The 16,137-nt window shown below is 40.9% G+C and overlaps 2 protein-coding genes across 4 annotated transcripts in view; one reads left to right on the top strand and one right to left on the bottom strand.

Moving 5' to 3' along the window:
• The window catches only part of LOC131669415 (uncharacterized), a 34,229-nt gene extending 26,992 nt beyond the window's left edge, over window positions 1–7,237 (bottom strand). Inside the window, exons 1-2 of the mRNA XM_058944267.1 lie at window positions 6,738–7,237; window positions 3,637–4,971 (exon numbers count right to left, since the gene is read on the bottom strand). Of these exons, the coding sequence (XP_058800250.1) occupies window positions 3,637–4,607 (971 nt within the window). The 5' untranslated portion in view covers window positions 4,608–4,971; window positions 6,738–7,237. The remainder of the gene's footprint in view (window positions 1–3,636; window positions 4,972–6,737) is intronic.
• Window positions 7,238–8,173: 936 nt separating this feature from the next.
• LOC131669454 (formin-like protein) overlaps window positions 8,174–16,137 on the top strand; it is a 32,768-nt gene continuing 24,804 nt past the window's right edge. The window contains exon 1 of one of the 3 annotated variants that reach the window (XM_058944328.1): window positions 8,174–8,891. In XM_058944328.1, the coding sequence (XP_058800311.1) occupies window positions 8,655–8,891 (237 nt within the window). In that variant the 5' untranslated portion in view covers window positions 8,174–8,654. The remainder of the gene's footprint in view (window positions 8,892–16,137) is intronic. The other 2 variants (XM_058944326.1, XM_058944327.1) reach the window with 2 other exon arrangements.

The following is a 16,137-nucleotide window of genomic DNA, read 5'->3' as shown; positions in this document are numbered from 1 at the left end:
AACTCATTATTAACTTGAAAATAGTTTCCCGGCGATATAAATGCTGTGCCTTCAAAAAAAAGATTCAAATAAAGTTAACGTGTTTGATTTTACAGAGCGTGTAACTGAATTGGAACTACAATCAATTAGCAATTAATCATTTTCCGTTTACGTAAAAATCTTAACTCGCAATAAATTATTAATTATTTAATACGCGTTATTATTACTGTTATTACTACAGAAGCTAAATTTACTTTGGTTCTTTTCAGCGGCACGCGAAGTTCCTGATGTACTCATTCATCGAGGTCATCAATCTGTATTTGTAATACTTAAGAAACATTTGGATTGTACAGTACACAAATTAGATACATATTATACCTATTCTTATTATTTAAGATGGCAACATACATAAAGAGGTAGAAAATAGCAAAAGCTTTCAATATTTATGAAAAGTTCATTGATGATAGTATTAGACTGTGCGCGCGCGCCATTAACAGAGGAAATGATTATATTCAACAGGATTCACGCAGTGTCCAGTAATCGAATGCAAACTCAAGATGTAGTCTTCTGAAAATAAGAAACCCGATGACCCTTCCATACGAGAATAATCAATACGATGAGAGCGAATAAAATGTAACGGAAATTACGAAAATAACTCGACCAGCTTTTGCCAGTGGTTATGATGATCAAACAGAACCGGAGCAAATCTTTTTCACTAGTTTATCGTAAAATAAAAATAAACGTAACGACGATAATTTGGCGGGAGGTTAATTGACCGCCACTTTTTTTGCACAAGCAAATGAAACATAAAAATGTATGCTGCAAACTTCGTAATGCTCGTTCGGGAATCGTATTTCGGGCTAGTTCCATTGGCTGTTGACGCGTTTCCAAAGTCTGACGTTTCTCGAGTAAACAAGCCTGCTGTCTTATTAAAAAAAGCTCATCCGTATGCAATTTACATGTTGCATTATTTAGCAGTGTCAATAATGGCATTCTATATAAAATTTATCTCTTGATTTGTGTCACGATCGCATAAAGCGCATCCGCTAAATCTGGCTTCGTGCACGTTGTATCGCGATATATATCGACCGATACTGGGGGAGAGAAAATCATTTTTCCCTCGTACGGCCTTTTCGCCATCGCCCCAGACGGCTGCAAATGATCAGCCACGAGTATATTTTATCGTCCTCTATTGCTATATACCAATTACTCCAGATTTCAAGTGATATTGCATAAAAATAAACAAATGTGACTTCTCTTGTAGGAGACCATTCAAATAATCTAGTTTGGAATTGTCGAGCGGCTCGCATATACGGTAAGTATATATATATATATATATATGTAATCTCTAGTATATCAACATTGAAAGCTATCGACGATGACTGTCGGCAAGAAAATTAACACATTACACGCTTTTAAAATATCCTTTGCTCGCTAAATTGAATCTGCTTTCTATTCAATAAGGGAACAGGAACTATGCAGCAAGTATCAACTACTCCAACTTTAATTTAATCGTTGAAAATTGTTTAGCAATTTGTACTTAAAAATGTGCTTTGTACAGTTATTTTTTTTATCATAAAACCTATAGTAGTTGTCTATACACTTACCGAATCGGATTGGTTTATCTCAGACAGATACGAAAAAGTCGATAAAATAGTAAGTGGAATGAAACTATAAATTTAAAGTTTATAAAAGCAATGAAAAATAAATGGTTTTTTCCGTATGGAAATAATGAAAGTCGGAAGAAATACGCTGTCGTTTTAGATTGCGTTCACAATAACTTCGATGAAGCAGAGATGTGTGTACAGATGCATTATCAGTGTCTCCGATAAAAAGCAAAGCTGAAAAACAGTTTCGCACTGTTGCCGAAATGAATTGTGTAAAAAAGCAAAATTGATATTACCGAAGAAAATTGCGAGATCAATCGTTACTTTGAAATTGTTAATTTGAGAAATAATGAAGACTAAAACTCTGACCGGGTTCGAGTAAAAGGAACTCGGTTGTGATCGGCTACGGACACCTATACTGACAATTGAGTTCACATCGTTATCACGCCATTTCCGACCGGCGCTGGCAGAAACAATGAATCGTCGATATATCTGTTGTTATTAACTGAAAATTTTATATTTTACGTGCTCTCCGTGGTCATTGGTGCGAGCGTAATTGTTGAGCAATAACAGATTCGAAACTCGGGAAAATGTAGTGTAAATTCTTCCTTTGGGAGCGAATGAATTTCAATGAATGAAGAATTCCGAGAAATGATATTTCATATTATTCTGGAATTTCAGCAATGCGGCATAGAATATATTAATTATATCCAAGAGACAAATAAAGTGGACCATTGACTTTAAATCGCCTGTGAAGATAAGGGACCATACATGTTCGATCTGTAACGATTATCGCGTCCATTTTGACAACACTCCTCAACTTCAAGGCGAAACGCGACCACTGACCGCTTCCTTTTTGTTCTTGCAAAACTATTTGTTTGATAGTTGATTTATACAGAAAATCCGAAAATTCGTTATTGTATCTTTTATTACTGGCGTGGTCTGCTTTTGATTTATTGACCTATTACTGCTAGGTGAGTAAATATTATTGCAACATTGAAATCGAACAAAATACCAATTACGGCGGCGTACTCGGGCACTGCGAAACGTCGAACGCAATGATTTGCAGATATGCAATGTGAACTAACGCTTTGAATCGTTTGAACGTTGCTTTTAAGCAAGTAAATGCGCTCGATAAATCAGCACATGAAGCACAACGAAGCTAGGAGCATAATGCGCCATGGTGAAAATGACTGTTGCAGCGTGCAGTGATGGAACAAGGAAAGAAGAGAGAGAGAGAGAGAGAGAGAGAGCAGGTGAGAGAAAAGGGAATGCTTATCGAGTGGACGTGCGTTTGGTCAGCGAAGAGAGCGCGAGTGGCGCCTTGATATCGCTATAGATAAAAAGGCGAGCGGAGCGGCGCGCGAGAGCGCGTCGATCGTGTTGTTAGCCTGAAACCAGGCCATCGCCGTTGCGTGCGTATACCAGCCGCGCGCGTTCCCTTGAGCTAGAGGCCGATCGGGTTCGAAGCATTATTTTTACTTGTCGCTCGCGCTGCTCGCGATTGCGATTGCCTTGGTGCCGAGCGCGTCCGTCGCGCACCGGGCTGCCTATCGCGCGACGCTGGCCCGCGAACGTCCTCCGGCCGCAAGTGCAGCAGCAGCGGCAGCGGCGAGCGCGCGACCTCTCTTACGTGTATTTTCGCGCGCCTCTCACCTCGACCCCGTTGCGCTGCGCGCGGATTCTCTACCAGGAGCTCGCGAAGCTTCGGTGGATCGCTTGCAAGCAGCCGCGGGGGTGAAAATCAAGCGAAAGCCCTCGGCAGCGGCCGCGGCGCCTTCGCTCGCGAGACCCCGGCGGACGAATGAACGAGGCATTCGCCGGAGAACTCATTTCGACAGCATTTTCTCATTGCTGTATCCGTTTTTTTTTTCTCGGGCGCGCGCGCCCCGGGAACTGATTGCGTGCTCGCGCGGTCACATGTGGGACCGCCTTTCGCATCGAGCGGTACCAGCATTCGCAGAAACACAATTCTCGGAGTTGGACTCATTCCGAGACGATCTCGAATAATGAAACAACAATCGACTGGTAGGTAAGCGCTACGACTTACCATCGAATGCTGCGCCGTATGATGTTGCTGACGACCTTCTGAGCTTTCCTGGCGACTGGCGGCTCGTTGGTACCGTTGCCACTGTGTCGCCTCTTTCGACCTCTGGTTTTTTTCGCCTCGTCTACGGCTTCCTCTTCCTCCTCCTCCTCTCCCTCCTCCTCCTCCTCCTCCTCCTCGTCTTCGTTGTCGTCCTCGGCCTCTTCTTCAATGTCATCCGGTTCATCAACCTTGGCGGCAGTGTTCTCGACCCATCGCGAAACTCGATCGGCCAACTTAGGCGCTACGGATGGTAAAGTAGGTCCCAGCTCGGCCTCGCTCAATAACTCGTAAGCTGCCGTTGGCGGACCCACGATCCCCACGACCTCTGCGTTTTCCTCCTTCGGTCTCGGCTTTTCCTTCTCGGCGACCTCGGATTTAATAACGACGGGCGCCAGTTCCTCGATTTTGTTGGCCGGCTGTTCGGGTTCCGCCGTTATCTTTTCCGGAGGTAAGGCTTGCTCGGCTTGTTTCTCCGACGTATCCTCGTCGCTCTTCCTCTCCGCTTTCTGCCGAGCATCTTGCTTGTCGTCAGTTTCTTGCGACGTGCCAGCGTCTACGTCAACTTTGACCAGCTTCTTCCGCTCAACCTCCTCTATTTTGCTATCGCCAGTCTCTTTATCATCTCCCTCGTCATGTTTGATTGGTGCCGTCTGGTCGCCGAGCTGCTTTGTCGGCTGTTCGTTGTCGTCCTTGTTGACCTCTGTCGACTTGCTGATCTCCTCCGACTCGTCCAATTCCAGTTTGATGCTCAAAGCCTCGTCGTCTTCTTCTTGGCTAGTCGACTTCTCCTTCGGGCGCGCGTCTGCCAGCTCGTTGTCGGCCACCGCCGCAATCGTCAGGGTGTCATTGGTCGTCGCGGAGGCGGTACCCGTTGCTGGCGGCTGCTCCTCTTTGACAGCTGCACCCGCGGGATCAGCCTGGTCCTCGGCCATGTCTGGGCGAATTATCGCGCGCAGGGCAGCAGCAGATCACGTCGACGCATCTCGGAGGGCCTTGGCTATTTTTGTGCTTGTGCCGTGGCGGCGGCGGCGGCGGCAGCGGCAGCGACGGCGGAGACACGGAGGTCACACGCACGCACGCACGCACGCACGCACGCACGCACACAGACACGCACACACGCGTGTGCTCGTGACTTCGAGCGGGAGCGAAGTTACGCGTCCTTGGATTCGTTGCCGGGTCACTCGTGTCAAACGGATAATTGTGACGCTCGACAGAGATTCCCCTCCGTCTCGGGCTTTGTTCGCTTCTTATCTGCTATGATTTAGGACCTTGATGGCGACTGCCACGACTGAAACGCTGAAAAGAAGTATTATGGAATTAGATTGAGTGGACGAACGATTTATCGCAAACGACGAGAAAGAAAACAGATATGTGTACGCTTGATGCATTCAACATTACTTTTCGCTGCTTTTCATGACGGTATGTACTTATCTACTCCAGTCTCGCGGTGAACGCAGCTTGCGAAAGCTTTTTCATAAATTTATAAACGTTTGTAAGTCGTTTATTTCTGTACGTACCGGTGAAGACTGAATTGCAATCTGGAGTGAAACCATCGAAGAGCAATATTGCTTTTTCAAGTATTATTCAGTCGCGTTGATCTTGTACTTCTTCGTTTATTAGCTTCCAATACAAACCGCAATCCCGTAGCGAAAAGAAATCAATATCACGATGCGACCACTCCAATATTCAATCTCGATCCAGAAATACACGGCAAAGCATCATAACGACAAACTCACGAGTACAGAACTCATGAAAAAAGCTCTCTCCGTTCAGTTTATTCTTTTCGAAATCTTCAAAAGATTCGCAAAATCGACGTAGTAACAAAAAAATAACAACCGGTAAGATTGTCGAACGCACACGTGATTCCAGGTTGGATTGTTGGTAAATACCAAATATTCCAGCTAAGGCGCATCCTGTATTATCGACGGAGAGTTTATTATACACTTCGAAGTCAATCCTCGGTTGATAACGTCATAGCTGTTGCAAGTTGGAGCAGCACTTGTACATGCCCTGACACACGCGCACACACACATACACACACATACACGGAAAGTTTTCAAAGCTCGATAGCTAGGTCACCGCCTGCTTTATTCCTTAACTCTCGGATTAGGTTATACCGACACATTTTTATCGTGGCAAGTTACATGTCACGAAAAAAAAGGTAGACGTCGACTGGCGCGTGAGAAAAGAAACGAATAATCGGCGTCTCCACGTAAGAATCGAAAATGACGCAAGGCTGTATATTGTCGGTGTAAGAGAATGTAGGCAACTACGATAACAACGCAGTCGCCCAAAGAGAGTTGTAATACAAAAAAAAAGATCTCTCGGCCTTCGCGGGCGCATTATACACACATACACATGCTAAGAGTTAGAGTAGAGTACAAGCGAGAAGGAGAGAGGCTAGTGACCTCTGGGAAAATGCTTTGTACATCGACGACCAGATATATGTTACTTGCGCGATCGACGAGAGAGAGAGAGAGAGAGAGAGAGAGAGAGAGAGAGAGAGCGAGAAAGAGAGAGAAAGAGAGAGAGGACAGCGAACCGTAGTTCGAAAAAAAATATTGCAGAAAGAGATATTTCCTGCGTTGCGACAGTCAGCGCGGCTGTCTTATTCATCCGAGAATATGCTAATTAATCGAGCCATGTTCTTTCCTTCTTTTTACTTCGCAGGTAAAGCGTAAATGGAGCGGACACTCGCGCTGGTTACATAAAAAATAAGGAAAAATTGCGATGTGTGCTATTCGAAATAAAAATGAAAAACTATTGCGAATGGGTTCGATTATAAATAATTGTGGATAATGTAGTTATCGCGTATAACAGAGCTTTATCAAATATTACACTCAAGCGTAATAATGCGCAAATTTGAAAACGCACCGACAACTACAGAAAGCATTGGAAACGTCTAATAGCTGAGCAAACACTGCTACCTCTATTAGTTGAAAAAAGCAGAAGCTTATCAGCGCTCGAGTAAATAGAGTAATGGTTCCTTTGACGACCGCGAGTACACTATTTTTGCATTACTATAGCACGGGCACAGAAAATATGACATTTAGCGCACATACCTGAGCGAATTCCTTACAGAGAATACAAGAGAAATGTTGGAGGCTGGACGCAGAAGGCTGCCGAACACAGTAGAAGAGACAGAGAGAGCAGACTAGCAGTAGCAGCAGCAGCAGACGATTGCACAGATGGACAGACACAGCGCAGCGGAGCAGACACCGGCGCTAACTTTCTCTTGGCAGATTTTCTGATGAGTATCGACCAATCAGAGCAGCTTGTCGAGTCTATTTTTCTTCAGATATATACTTTCCGCCGGCTGCGCGAAATATATATACAGGGTTGCCGGTGCAAGTGTAACAAGAAGACGGAGCAGCTGATGGCGCTTTTTGACAGGTCAAGCAGCAGCGGCGGCCGAGCGAGACAACTACTGCTGTAAAGCCGCGCGAGTTGAAGGTTATAAACCGCTCTCTCCACTGTAGTCCCTTACGGAGAGTGGCGATTTTCTTCTATACCTTTTAGCGATGTACGATCAAACTGCCTGCAGTCTTTTTCGTGAGTAAATACGCACACGTAAACACGCACACGTGTGCCTATAGAATGCACGGCCGTTCTGCAGCTTTCTTCTTTTCACGCTGATCGGTGCGACGCTATACGTCGGATTGTTGAAACTTTTGGTGGAAATGTATTTTACTGCGTTGGAAAAGCCAATTTCTGTTTTATACGGTTGAATTTTTATTTACTTTACAAATTAACCCTAATGTTTCGATGTTCCTTGACGTTTTACTCCAAAAATTTTCTTTTGGAGCAAGAATTATCGTCAGTCAGAATGCATAATGCAACAAGAATGTGATCAACAGTTTATTTCGTGAAGATAATTTATTTCGGCTTTTAAGCAGTACTTACAAAATAATTTACATTAATTTTCAAGAAAAATCCACCCACATGTCTAATTTCATTTGTTAAATGGATTTTCCATATTGCATGTTGTTTATTCTTTCATGTCTTTTTTGTTGTTGATAGTCTTGACCGACTTAATTGCTAGTAAACAAAGTTTTTATGCTTTTAAAATGTGAAAAAGTTTGCAAACGTGAATAATATTTTTGAATACTATCTCCACCAAAAGTAATTACAAATTGAATGCTCGTAGCCGCGATCAGCTGCTCCGAAAATGTAAAAACTTCGAAAGAATTTAAAAATTAAATAGCCAGCTACATAAGCCTTTGGAAATCATCTGAAATTGCAGGTGAACTGGCAAATGACCCCCTCAAAAAAAAAGCAGCAATGTTAATCCCTTGGTGCCCGGCCATATTTCTAACTCGCCGGCGGCGGCCACGACGACGACGCGAGCGCCTCCCTCACACGCATACATACACACACCATTACAAAACTCACTCAGTCTCGCGCATGCATTATACAAAACATTTAATGCACCGCGCCGCGACACACACACACACACACACATGCGCGCAGGCACACGTAAAACCGGCCGCCACAACGAAAGCAACTCACCGTATACTCGAGGGAGCGCATCACCCTTTTCCCCGCGTGGAAATCCCCACTTTATTCGTCCATGGTGTGCTGTACGCGAGCGTAGCGTGTGTTGTGTGAGTTTGTGCGTGAGTGGGCTCGCGTCGCTGCCTGGCGCGACAGAGCTGCAAAGCAGTCCGCTCGCATCTCCGCGCGCGAGAGCATCGCTCGCGTTCGACGACGACGACCAGCGAGTAGCGTACGTCGTATAAGGACGCGAGAACGTGCGCGCGATTGTTGCCCTGCGGTGTGTGTGTCTGCGTGAGTCGCTGCTGGCGACCACTATGGGCCCCTTGATAATAATACCTGTTGCTGTTGCTGCTGCCACGATTGCTGCTGCTACTACCCATATAATTCGCGACATGTTCGACGATTAGTTGGTTCCATTCTTGTGCGTAGGAGTGCGTGCTGTAGTTGTTTGTTAAGTGTGTCCAAGAAGACGAGAGCAAGAGATGGGTCTAGTGAGTAGCCGGCCGGCGGACGATGGCGGTGGTGGTGGCGGCGAGTATCAGCAGCAGCATTTACATCGTGAAGTCGTCGCATCCATCTCCACCGGGGGCAGCATCAAGAAGCCCCATCATCTGCACTCGTCGCCGCAACATCATGCGAGGCAGGGTAGCGTTCGTGGCGCTCCGAGGCAACCAATGCCCGACACCCAGGAACTCGAACGCCGTTTCACCAAAGTTCTGGTTAGTCTTCTCTACGTGTATTCTACGGTCATGTTCTGGCTTTATTCTCGCTTCATCCTTTGCTGCCGCTCCTCTAGCCGCGGCAAGTCGTCCTTTTCTCGTGGGGGTTCCGTGTGTGGAATGCCGAGAATTCCGGCACAGCCAGTTTTCGTATATAGCGTGGTGATCTGTTTTTTTTTCGAACCGAGAGAGAGAGAGAGATAAATAGATAGAGGCGGCTAAACACTTTGAAAAGTGGATAGATACATCAGACTTTGCCGTGTCTCGTGCTGCGTCGGCTCCTTTTTGGGCCCTCGTTCACTGCCCAGTCATATAGAGAGGGCCTATTGAATTTGATCTCAGAAAAGTGGTTCCGTATAATTAGGAATTCAGTTTGACTTGTTAAACCAAGACTTTTCCCACAGGGTATACGTATCCAGCCATCCTGGAAATATGTTCCGTCCGTACAGACTACCCCAATTTCACTAAATTTGCTACTCTACTGGACAATATCTTGGTTTTATATATCTAGATTATCATAACTTTATATATTTCTTACATTTTAAGCTTTCAACTGTATTCCATTTTATATATACATAAATTCAGAATTTTATTGTATATATAAAATCATATTATTGAATTAGCACATTAATTCTTAATATTATTTCACAAAAAGAGTCCATATGATTGGAAATAAAAAATTCAAACTACGGATATTCCATCAATTCATATCACTTCATATTACTTTGAAAAATTGTATATTACTATGATTCTAATTAATACAAAAAACAAGTAGTTTTGAAAAATATTAATAGTATCAAATAAATAATGTTCATCGCAAACATGGCAAATAACTCATTTTTTTTTCATATTAAATCATTGACTGCATATTAGTATGAGAAATTGTCCATATTCTCAAGGTACTAATAACAAAAAGTAATCTGATTGTACTTATAATTTTATTAGTTCATATCAATTCAATGGTAAAGAAAGTATATTGTTTCATCATATAGAATGTGAGGATAGTTGATCCATTAAATAAAAGGGAATTTTTCAAGTAAATTTAAAAAATCAATTGTGAGCTGCTATCGTTATTATTAATTATACTACTATTTTTTTTTCAAGTAAATTTGAAAAATAATTTGTAAGTTGCTACCATTTTTTATTATTTATACTACTATTTTGTACGGTCATTATAAATGATAACAATATTTAACTAAAACTCACTTAATTTCTTAATTAATGTTTTAATGTTTATAATCAAATGGCAAATCATAATAACTCATGTTTAAAATTATTTTCATATTAAAATCTTTGACTGCATATTAATTTGAGAAATTTTCCATATTCTCAAGGTTCTAATTACAAAAAGTAATCAGAATGTACTTATAATTTTATTAATTCATATCAATTCAGTGGTAAAGAAAGTATATTTGTTTCATCATATAGAATGTGAGGATAGTTGATCCATTAAATTAAAATGTAAGGGAATTTTTTCAAGTAAATTTAAGAAATAATTTGAGAGCTACTATCGTTATTATTATTTATACTACTATTTTTTTTCAAGTAAATTTGAAAAATAATTTCTAAGCTGCTACCATTATTATTATTTATATTAATATTTTGTACAGTCATTATAAATGATAACAATATTTAACTAAAACCTCCTTAATTTCTAATTTAATGTTTATAATCAAATGGCAAATATACCTCAATAAATGTCGATCACCGAAAAAAAAGGGAAGCTCTTTCTATTTGTGGGATTGGAAAAAAACAAAACATAAAAGTATAGGATATAATAGTTAAAGATAAATACTGTAAAATAAAAATTTACATATTATCTTTATTATAGTAAGTTAGACTATAGTAACTATTGAGTTATGAATTGTTTAGATTTGTTACCGTATAATATTTAGATGTATTACATACCATTTTCACACCATTACAATATAAGGAAAAAAAAACAGTCAAAAATATAATAAAAAATCAAATCTGATCGTCAAAATATATGCAAGCTTATATTTATTTTTTAATTATTGTATAAAAAATATTTTTTCCAAGAATGGCAGAACAAACAATGAAAAATATTCAAATTTATTATGTCAAAACATGAAAATAATGAATCAGTCCAATGTAAACATATAAACAGTAATGTAACAATGTCAGGAGTAGTTTAGTCTATTTTATTTGAATTGAATGGTGTATTATCAGCAGTAACATATTCCACATTTACTCGTAATACGATAATGAAACATAAAATGAAATTGAACTTTCATAAATAATTAACAATGACTATTCTTAATATTATAGTATAAGTTATGGAATGATCAACGATTTCAATAATCAATTCAAAGTACTAATTACAAAAAAAACATAATCTACAATGATTTAATATATTATTTATAAAAAATTTTCAGATAAAATAAGTACTATCGTGAATCAGATTTATTTCTATCAAACGGTGCAATTGATAGTTTGATGATATTAATTTAATTCATGAATAGTACAAAATCAACAACAGTGCATGGAACACACCAATACTCGACAAACTACATTTAATGATTAATTGACATATCATTTTTTTTATTATTCTATAGCCTATAATGTTTCTTGATATGAAAATTAGTTATAATATAATTAAAAATATATCGATACCCTAAATTTTACTTCAATATTATTATTTTAACATTTCTCTTTGAGATTTTTACATGTACAATGAATGAAAAAAACGTTATTATACAAAATTGATTGTATATATGCAAATTTTACCTTAACATTGTATACATAATAAATTATAATTTATCGAAATTCAACATGCATTCCAACAAGTAAAAAAATAAATCCTGAGAAAATGAAATAACATTGAACAAATACATGTTTCATCAATAAAAAATATAATGATAAAAGGAATGTCAGAACGAGGGCCCTATGCGAAAAGTAAAACGTTTCGCTTTTGCGATTTTTTGATCATGTTTTGTTTGGTTTCGTCCTCGGTTTCATCACGTGGTTTATCAGAAAAGCCGTTAGTAGGTTTTGATAAGTGCCATTGTCATTACGCCTGATAGAGAACAAATTGTGTTTATTCTTTCTTCATCTCGGTAGTACACAAATAAATAACAAACATCAAAACTGCATTATTATACAGCTTGGTGTTTAATTTCGTAGCTCTGATGCAAACAGAGCTTCGGTCGTGTTCACAGGTAAATAAAACCATTATCATTATTGTGTACACATATTTCCACGCCGTGCAGGTACCTGTACGGCGTAGCAATGTAGCAATGTAGAATAACCAATTCTTTGTAAGCAAGTGGTTCTTATGCGTTTGATTCTCACGTCATTAAAAGCAATGTAGCAGAATTCGCGCGTGAAGCTCGCAAAGAGCGAGTTGCATAAACGATTTCGAAAAATATGTTGATCTTCAACGATCTTGCAGCGGCGGATGTACGTGACGAACTTGAGTCACTCGTCGGAATAAGTGATGAGTCAAATGCTAGATACGTATGTGTGCTAGTCCTTAAAAAGTTTTGATTAAAAATTCAATTACAGCATTGACGAGCAATGAATCATTCCGTGAGCTTCTCCGAGTTATATGGTTTATTAATAGCGCATCTCGCGCGCTGTGATGCAATCTCGTTAACGTCTCTCCAAAATTGTAAACACAATGAGTTTAGCTGTTGTTTTTACCAGGAAAATATTTGTCATTGTACAAAAGCGGATATTTTTTTGTGCTGTCCTTGGTGCAAAGTCGGAGTGAGAGAGTGAGTGAGCGTCTAATAATAGTAGAAAACAGAGTCCTGATTGATGTCGCGCGAGTGTACAAAAAGGCATCGACGTTTGATTCTAAAAATGAAACGTGCGCGTAACAATGGTAATTTGACGAAAGTCTCGCGTCGTGCGAATTTTCCACGAATCAACATCATTACTCGAGAAAGTCGCGAGCTCACATTCCAATTCAATTCAGCTTCCATTATTTGTATATTTCGTAATATATAGCAAGATATACACAAGCTGAGCTGGTTATTAAACTACACACGCGCATATACGTATTTATATAATTCATATAACACTACAATTTCTTCGCATAGTCGGTGTGGCGGTAGTTTACATCAGAGGCTCTGTCTTACACAACCTCGACACTTTTACCACAGCATTAAATCGGCTAATGAGCTCTCGAATTATTAGAGTCGAGCTGCTACGACACGCGCAATTCTTTCTCTCTCTCTCTCTCCTCCTCTCGGCTTAGTACGTAGTAAAATCGAAATCGAGGACAACCGCAATTTTCACGCGACGCTTTGATTTACAATGCCGCCCGCTGCATTGACATGCTAGATCGACGAGTTATTCGTGGAAAAGCGAAATCTAGATTGTATGTTGGAAAAATGTTAATGAAATTCTACGAATACTCATGCACGTGTGTAGCTATGCGAATGCGAAGCAATGCGCTGATCGTGAGATAAATTACTGTTCGAGTGCATTTTTACGAGCATTTTAAACGTTTTTCCTGCAAAAAGAAAGAATAAAAAGTTTCAAACGGAACAATTATCAAGTAAGAAATAGAAATTTCATCGGTTCATATACTCTCCCTTAGCTTATATGCATGGTGAAAATGGGTATCGCGTGACCTAATATTTGTAATTGCTAAGTTTGTGTTGTATACGTAGCTGACCTCCACTGCCAACAACGCATATCTTATCTAAATTATTTTCTTGCAAAAAAAAACGCATAATGTATGTAAGTTTATAGCGTGAGATCAATTTTCGCGAAAATACCATTCTCTTTTTTCATATAATTGAAGAATCAGTAAACGTTCATGTGGTTGGAGTCGTTCAAAAGCTCGCCAAAGTTTTAACCAACAAAGTTTTGGCGCTGGCTCTCGTGGCCGCACGCGATGTGAAAGAGAGCCAGTACAGACGGAGAGAGGTCAGCGACGTTTCTATGGCGCCGTGTGAAAGTGTCGCCGATTAGCCACGAGCTCGTGTGTATGCTCTCGGTGCGCAAGATTAATTGCGCGATGTTCTAATATCTCATTTGTTTAATTGGCACGTCCACGTGCATGCGAATGACGCATGCTTGAAAATTTCATTCAACAACGTGTAATTGTCATCGGATACTCGGGCGACGCGCAAGCTTAGGCGTTCGGCTATCTAGTCAATGATTTATACATCTATATACATTTAAATATAATATATGCCAGCTTGTATACTACGCGTGGAACGTTCAGTCACAAGGATAATTGCCGCTGTTGCCTGGAAAAAAAAGAAAGACAGTCGAAAGCAATCGATAAAGAATTGTGTTTCCAACTTAACTTTTACTATCGGCAACGTACATGGAATTTTAGTTACGACTCTCAAAATATCGCGGGACTTTGATATGCGCGAGTACGACTTCGGAAAACACTTTTATTTCTGAGAACGATTCTATTTTTAGATCTATGAGCGTGCGGGGACAAAAAAGTATAAACCTTTCAACGTGACACGACGTTTTGAAAGGGTGACATTTCATCTTTTCGGAATGACATGGGAATGTATAAAAAAAATTTCGATTACCCTTTGTTTACACGAAGATGCTTCGCAACAAAAGGCTTTCTAGGTACATCTTTCAAAATTATACACGATGCAATTGCGGAACAAAAAAAAAGAAAGAATAATTTTCACTCCTTGAAACAAGGTCGGCAAAGTCGCACATTCGTCGCAATTATTCACTTGGTATCATTGACGCATAGACAGCCGAGTAAGAGAAGCGCGAGAGCGTATCAATTAACCTCCGATGCTGGAGCGCCGATTATAATCCAATTGGGTGGTGCGCACAATTTGCCTATCGCCGTATCCAATCGGAAAATCCGGCTGTCGCTGTCGCGGCTTCCCCTCTCAAGCTCGATTCCTATCGACATCGTACGCTCGAGCTTCCTCTTTCTCTTCTCGTTCTCCCTTGTGCCCAGTTGTGTGGATCTCGCTGAGCGTAGTCGCGTTACAGACGCCTCGTCGTATCCTGCGCCAGCTGATATCAATTCGGCACCACTACTTCTTTCGTCCATTGGGCATTAGTTTTTTTTTTTACGTCGTCGCTGTAACAAATAGAATCGATAAACGATATCGCCAAAGTAGAATTTTTATGGACAAACAAGTTAGAGGTTACAGCGAATATTATTTTTTGTTTATCCACGTTTACCTTGTTCTATTTTTTAGCTTCGTGTCCGGACTTAGCAACAAAAAGAAAACAGAAGCGATGCGCAATAGAATGCGCAACAGCAAGAAAATATAATTGCAGCGAAGAAATAGGTAACGCGGAAAGGAAAAAGTGAATATTCACGGGTTTGCCGATCGTAATACTGACCTGAAAAATCGCTCGACTCGTCAAACAAGGCAAATAATCATCAATTAACAATGCAAATGAGGCGCACGAACAAAGAAAGCGAGCAAACGTCCAAGTCCATATCCGCGATTTTTAATTGGCAATCTTCGTGATCCGTTTTGTCCGTGTATCGAACAAAAAGAGAGAGAGAGAGAGAGAGACAGACAGAGAAAGCTCTCGCGATTCGCAAGAGTGCGCTTTTGGTGCGGCCTTAATGAATGAAAAGCCGGGTTCTGACGATTGAGCTCGAAACTACATATCGGTCGAATTAAAGCTGGGAAATATCTTTGCAACGGCAGTCGTTGGCGTGCGTAATCGTAAGCAATCGCGAGCTCATCACGAGGGATGAAGCAACAGCAGCAGCACGTAGGGAAACAAAGGAACCTCTTGAGCCAAAACAGCCCTCTTTTTTTACTCTCTCGCGCGTATGCACTTTCTCCTGTTCGACTTTTAGCGAGCAGCGAGTGAGCCTTTGATACGAGTGCGCGTCTCGAATTTTCGCGCGGCAAGTCTGTCCGATTATAGATAGCTTTTCTGCCTCTCCTCGCGCGCCGGAAACTTCAAAAGCCTTCTTGCGTTTTGTCCGGTTGAGTGTCGTTACATCGTGCGTGCACGTCACGGGCTCGTATTTTTGCCTTTCCCGTTGACTACGTTGCCGAGTTAATCTCGCGCGGGTGGGTCACTTATAGAGCGCTTCAAATGGGGTAGCGCCTTCGACGACTCTTACTATACTAAGACACCGATCGATAAAATCAATACCGACGGAGCGTTTGACTCGCCTCGCCAGACAGAGAATAAAGTGGACCGTGAAGTACCCGATGCACGAAAATGTGAGAAGCCTGTTGCAAGCTACGACAAAAAAAAAGAAAAAAAACTAATTATCGGATGCCTTTAGCATGCAAATGCACGCGACGAC

This window comes from Phymastichus coffea, unplaced genomic scaffold, assembly GCF_024137745.1.
Source record: "Phymastichus coffea isolate CEN01 unplaced genomic scaffold, Cenicafe_Pcof_1.1 PCOF00093, whole genome shotgun sequence".
Classification (NCBI taxonomy): Eukaryota; Metazoa; Arthropoda; class Insecta; order Hymenoptera; family Eulophidae; genus Phymastichus; species Phymastichus coffea.
This window is presented reverse-complemented; position numbering and strand designations above follow the sequence as displayed.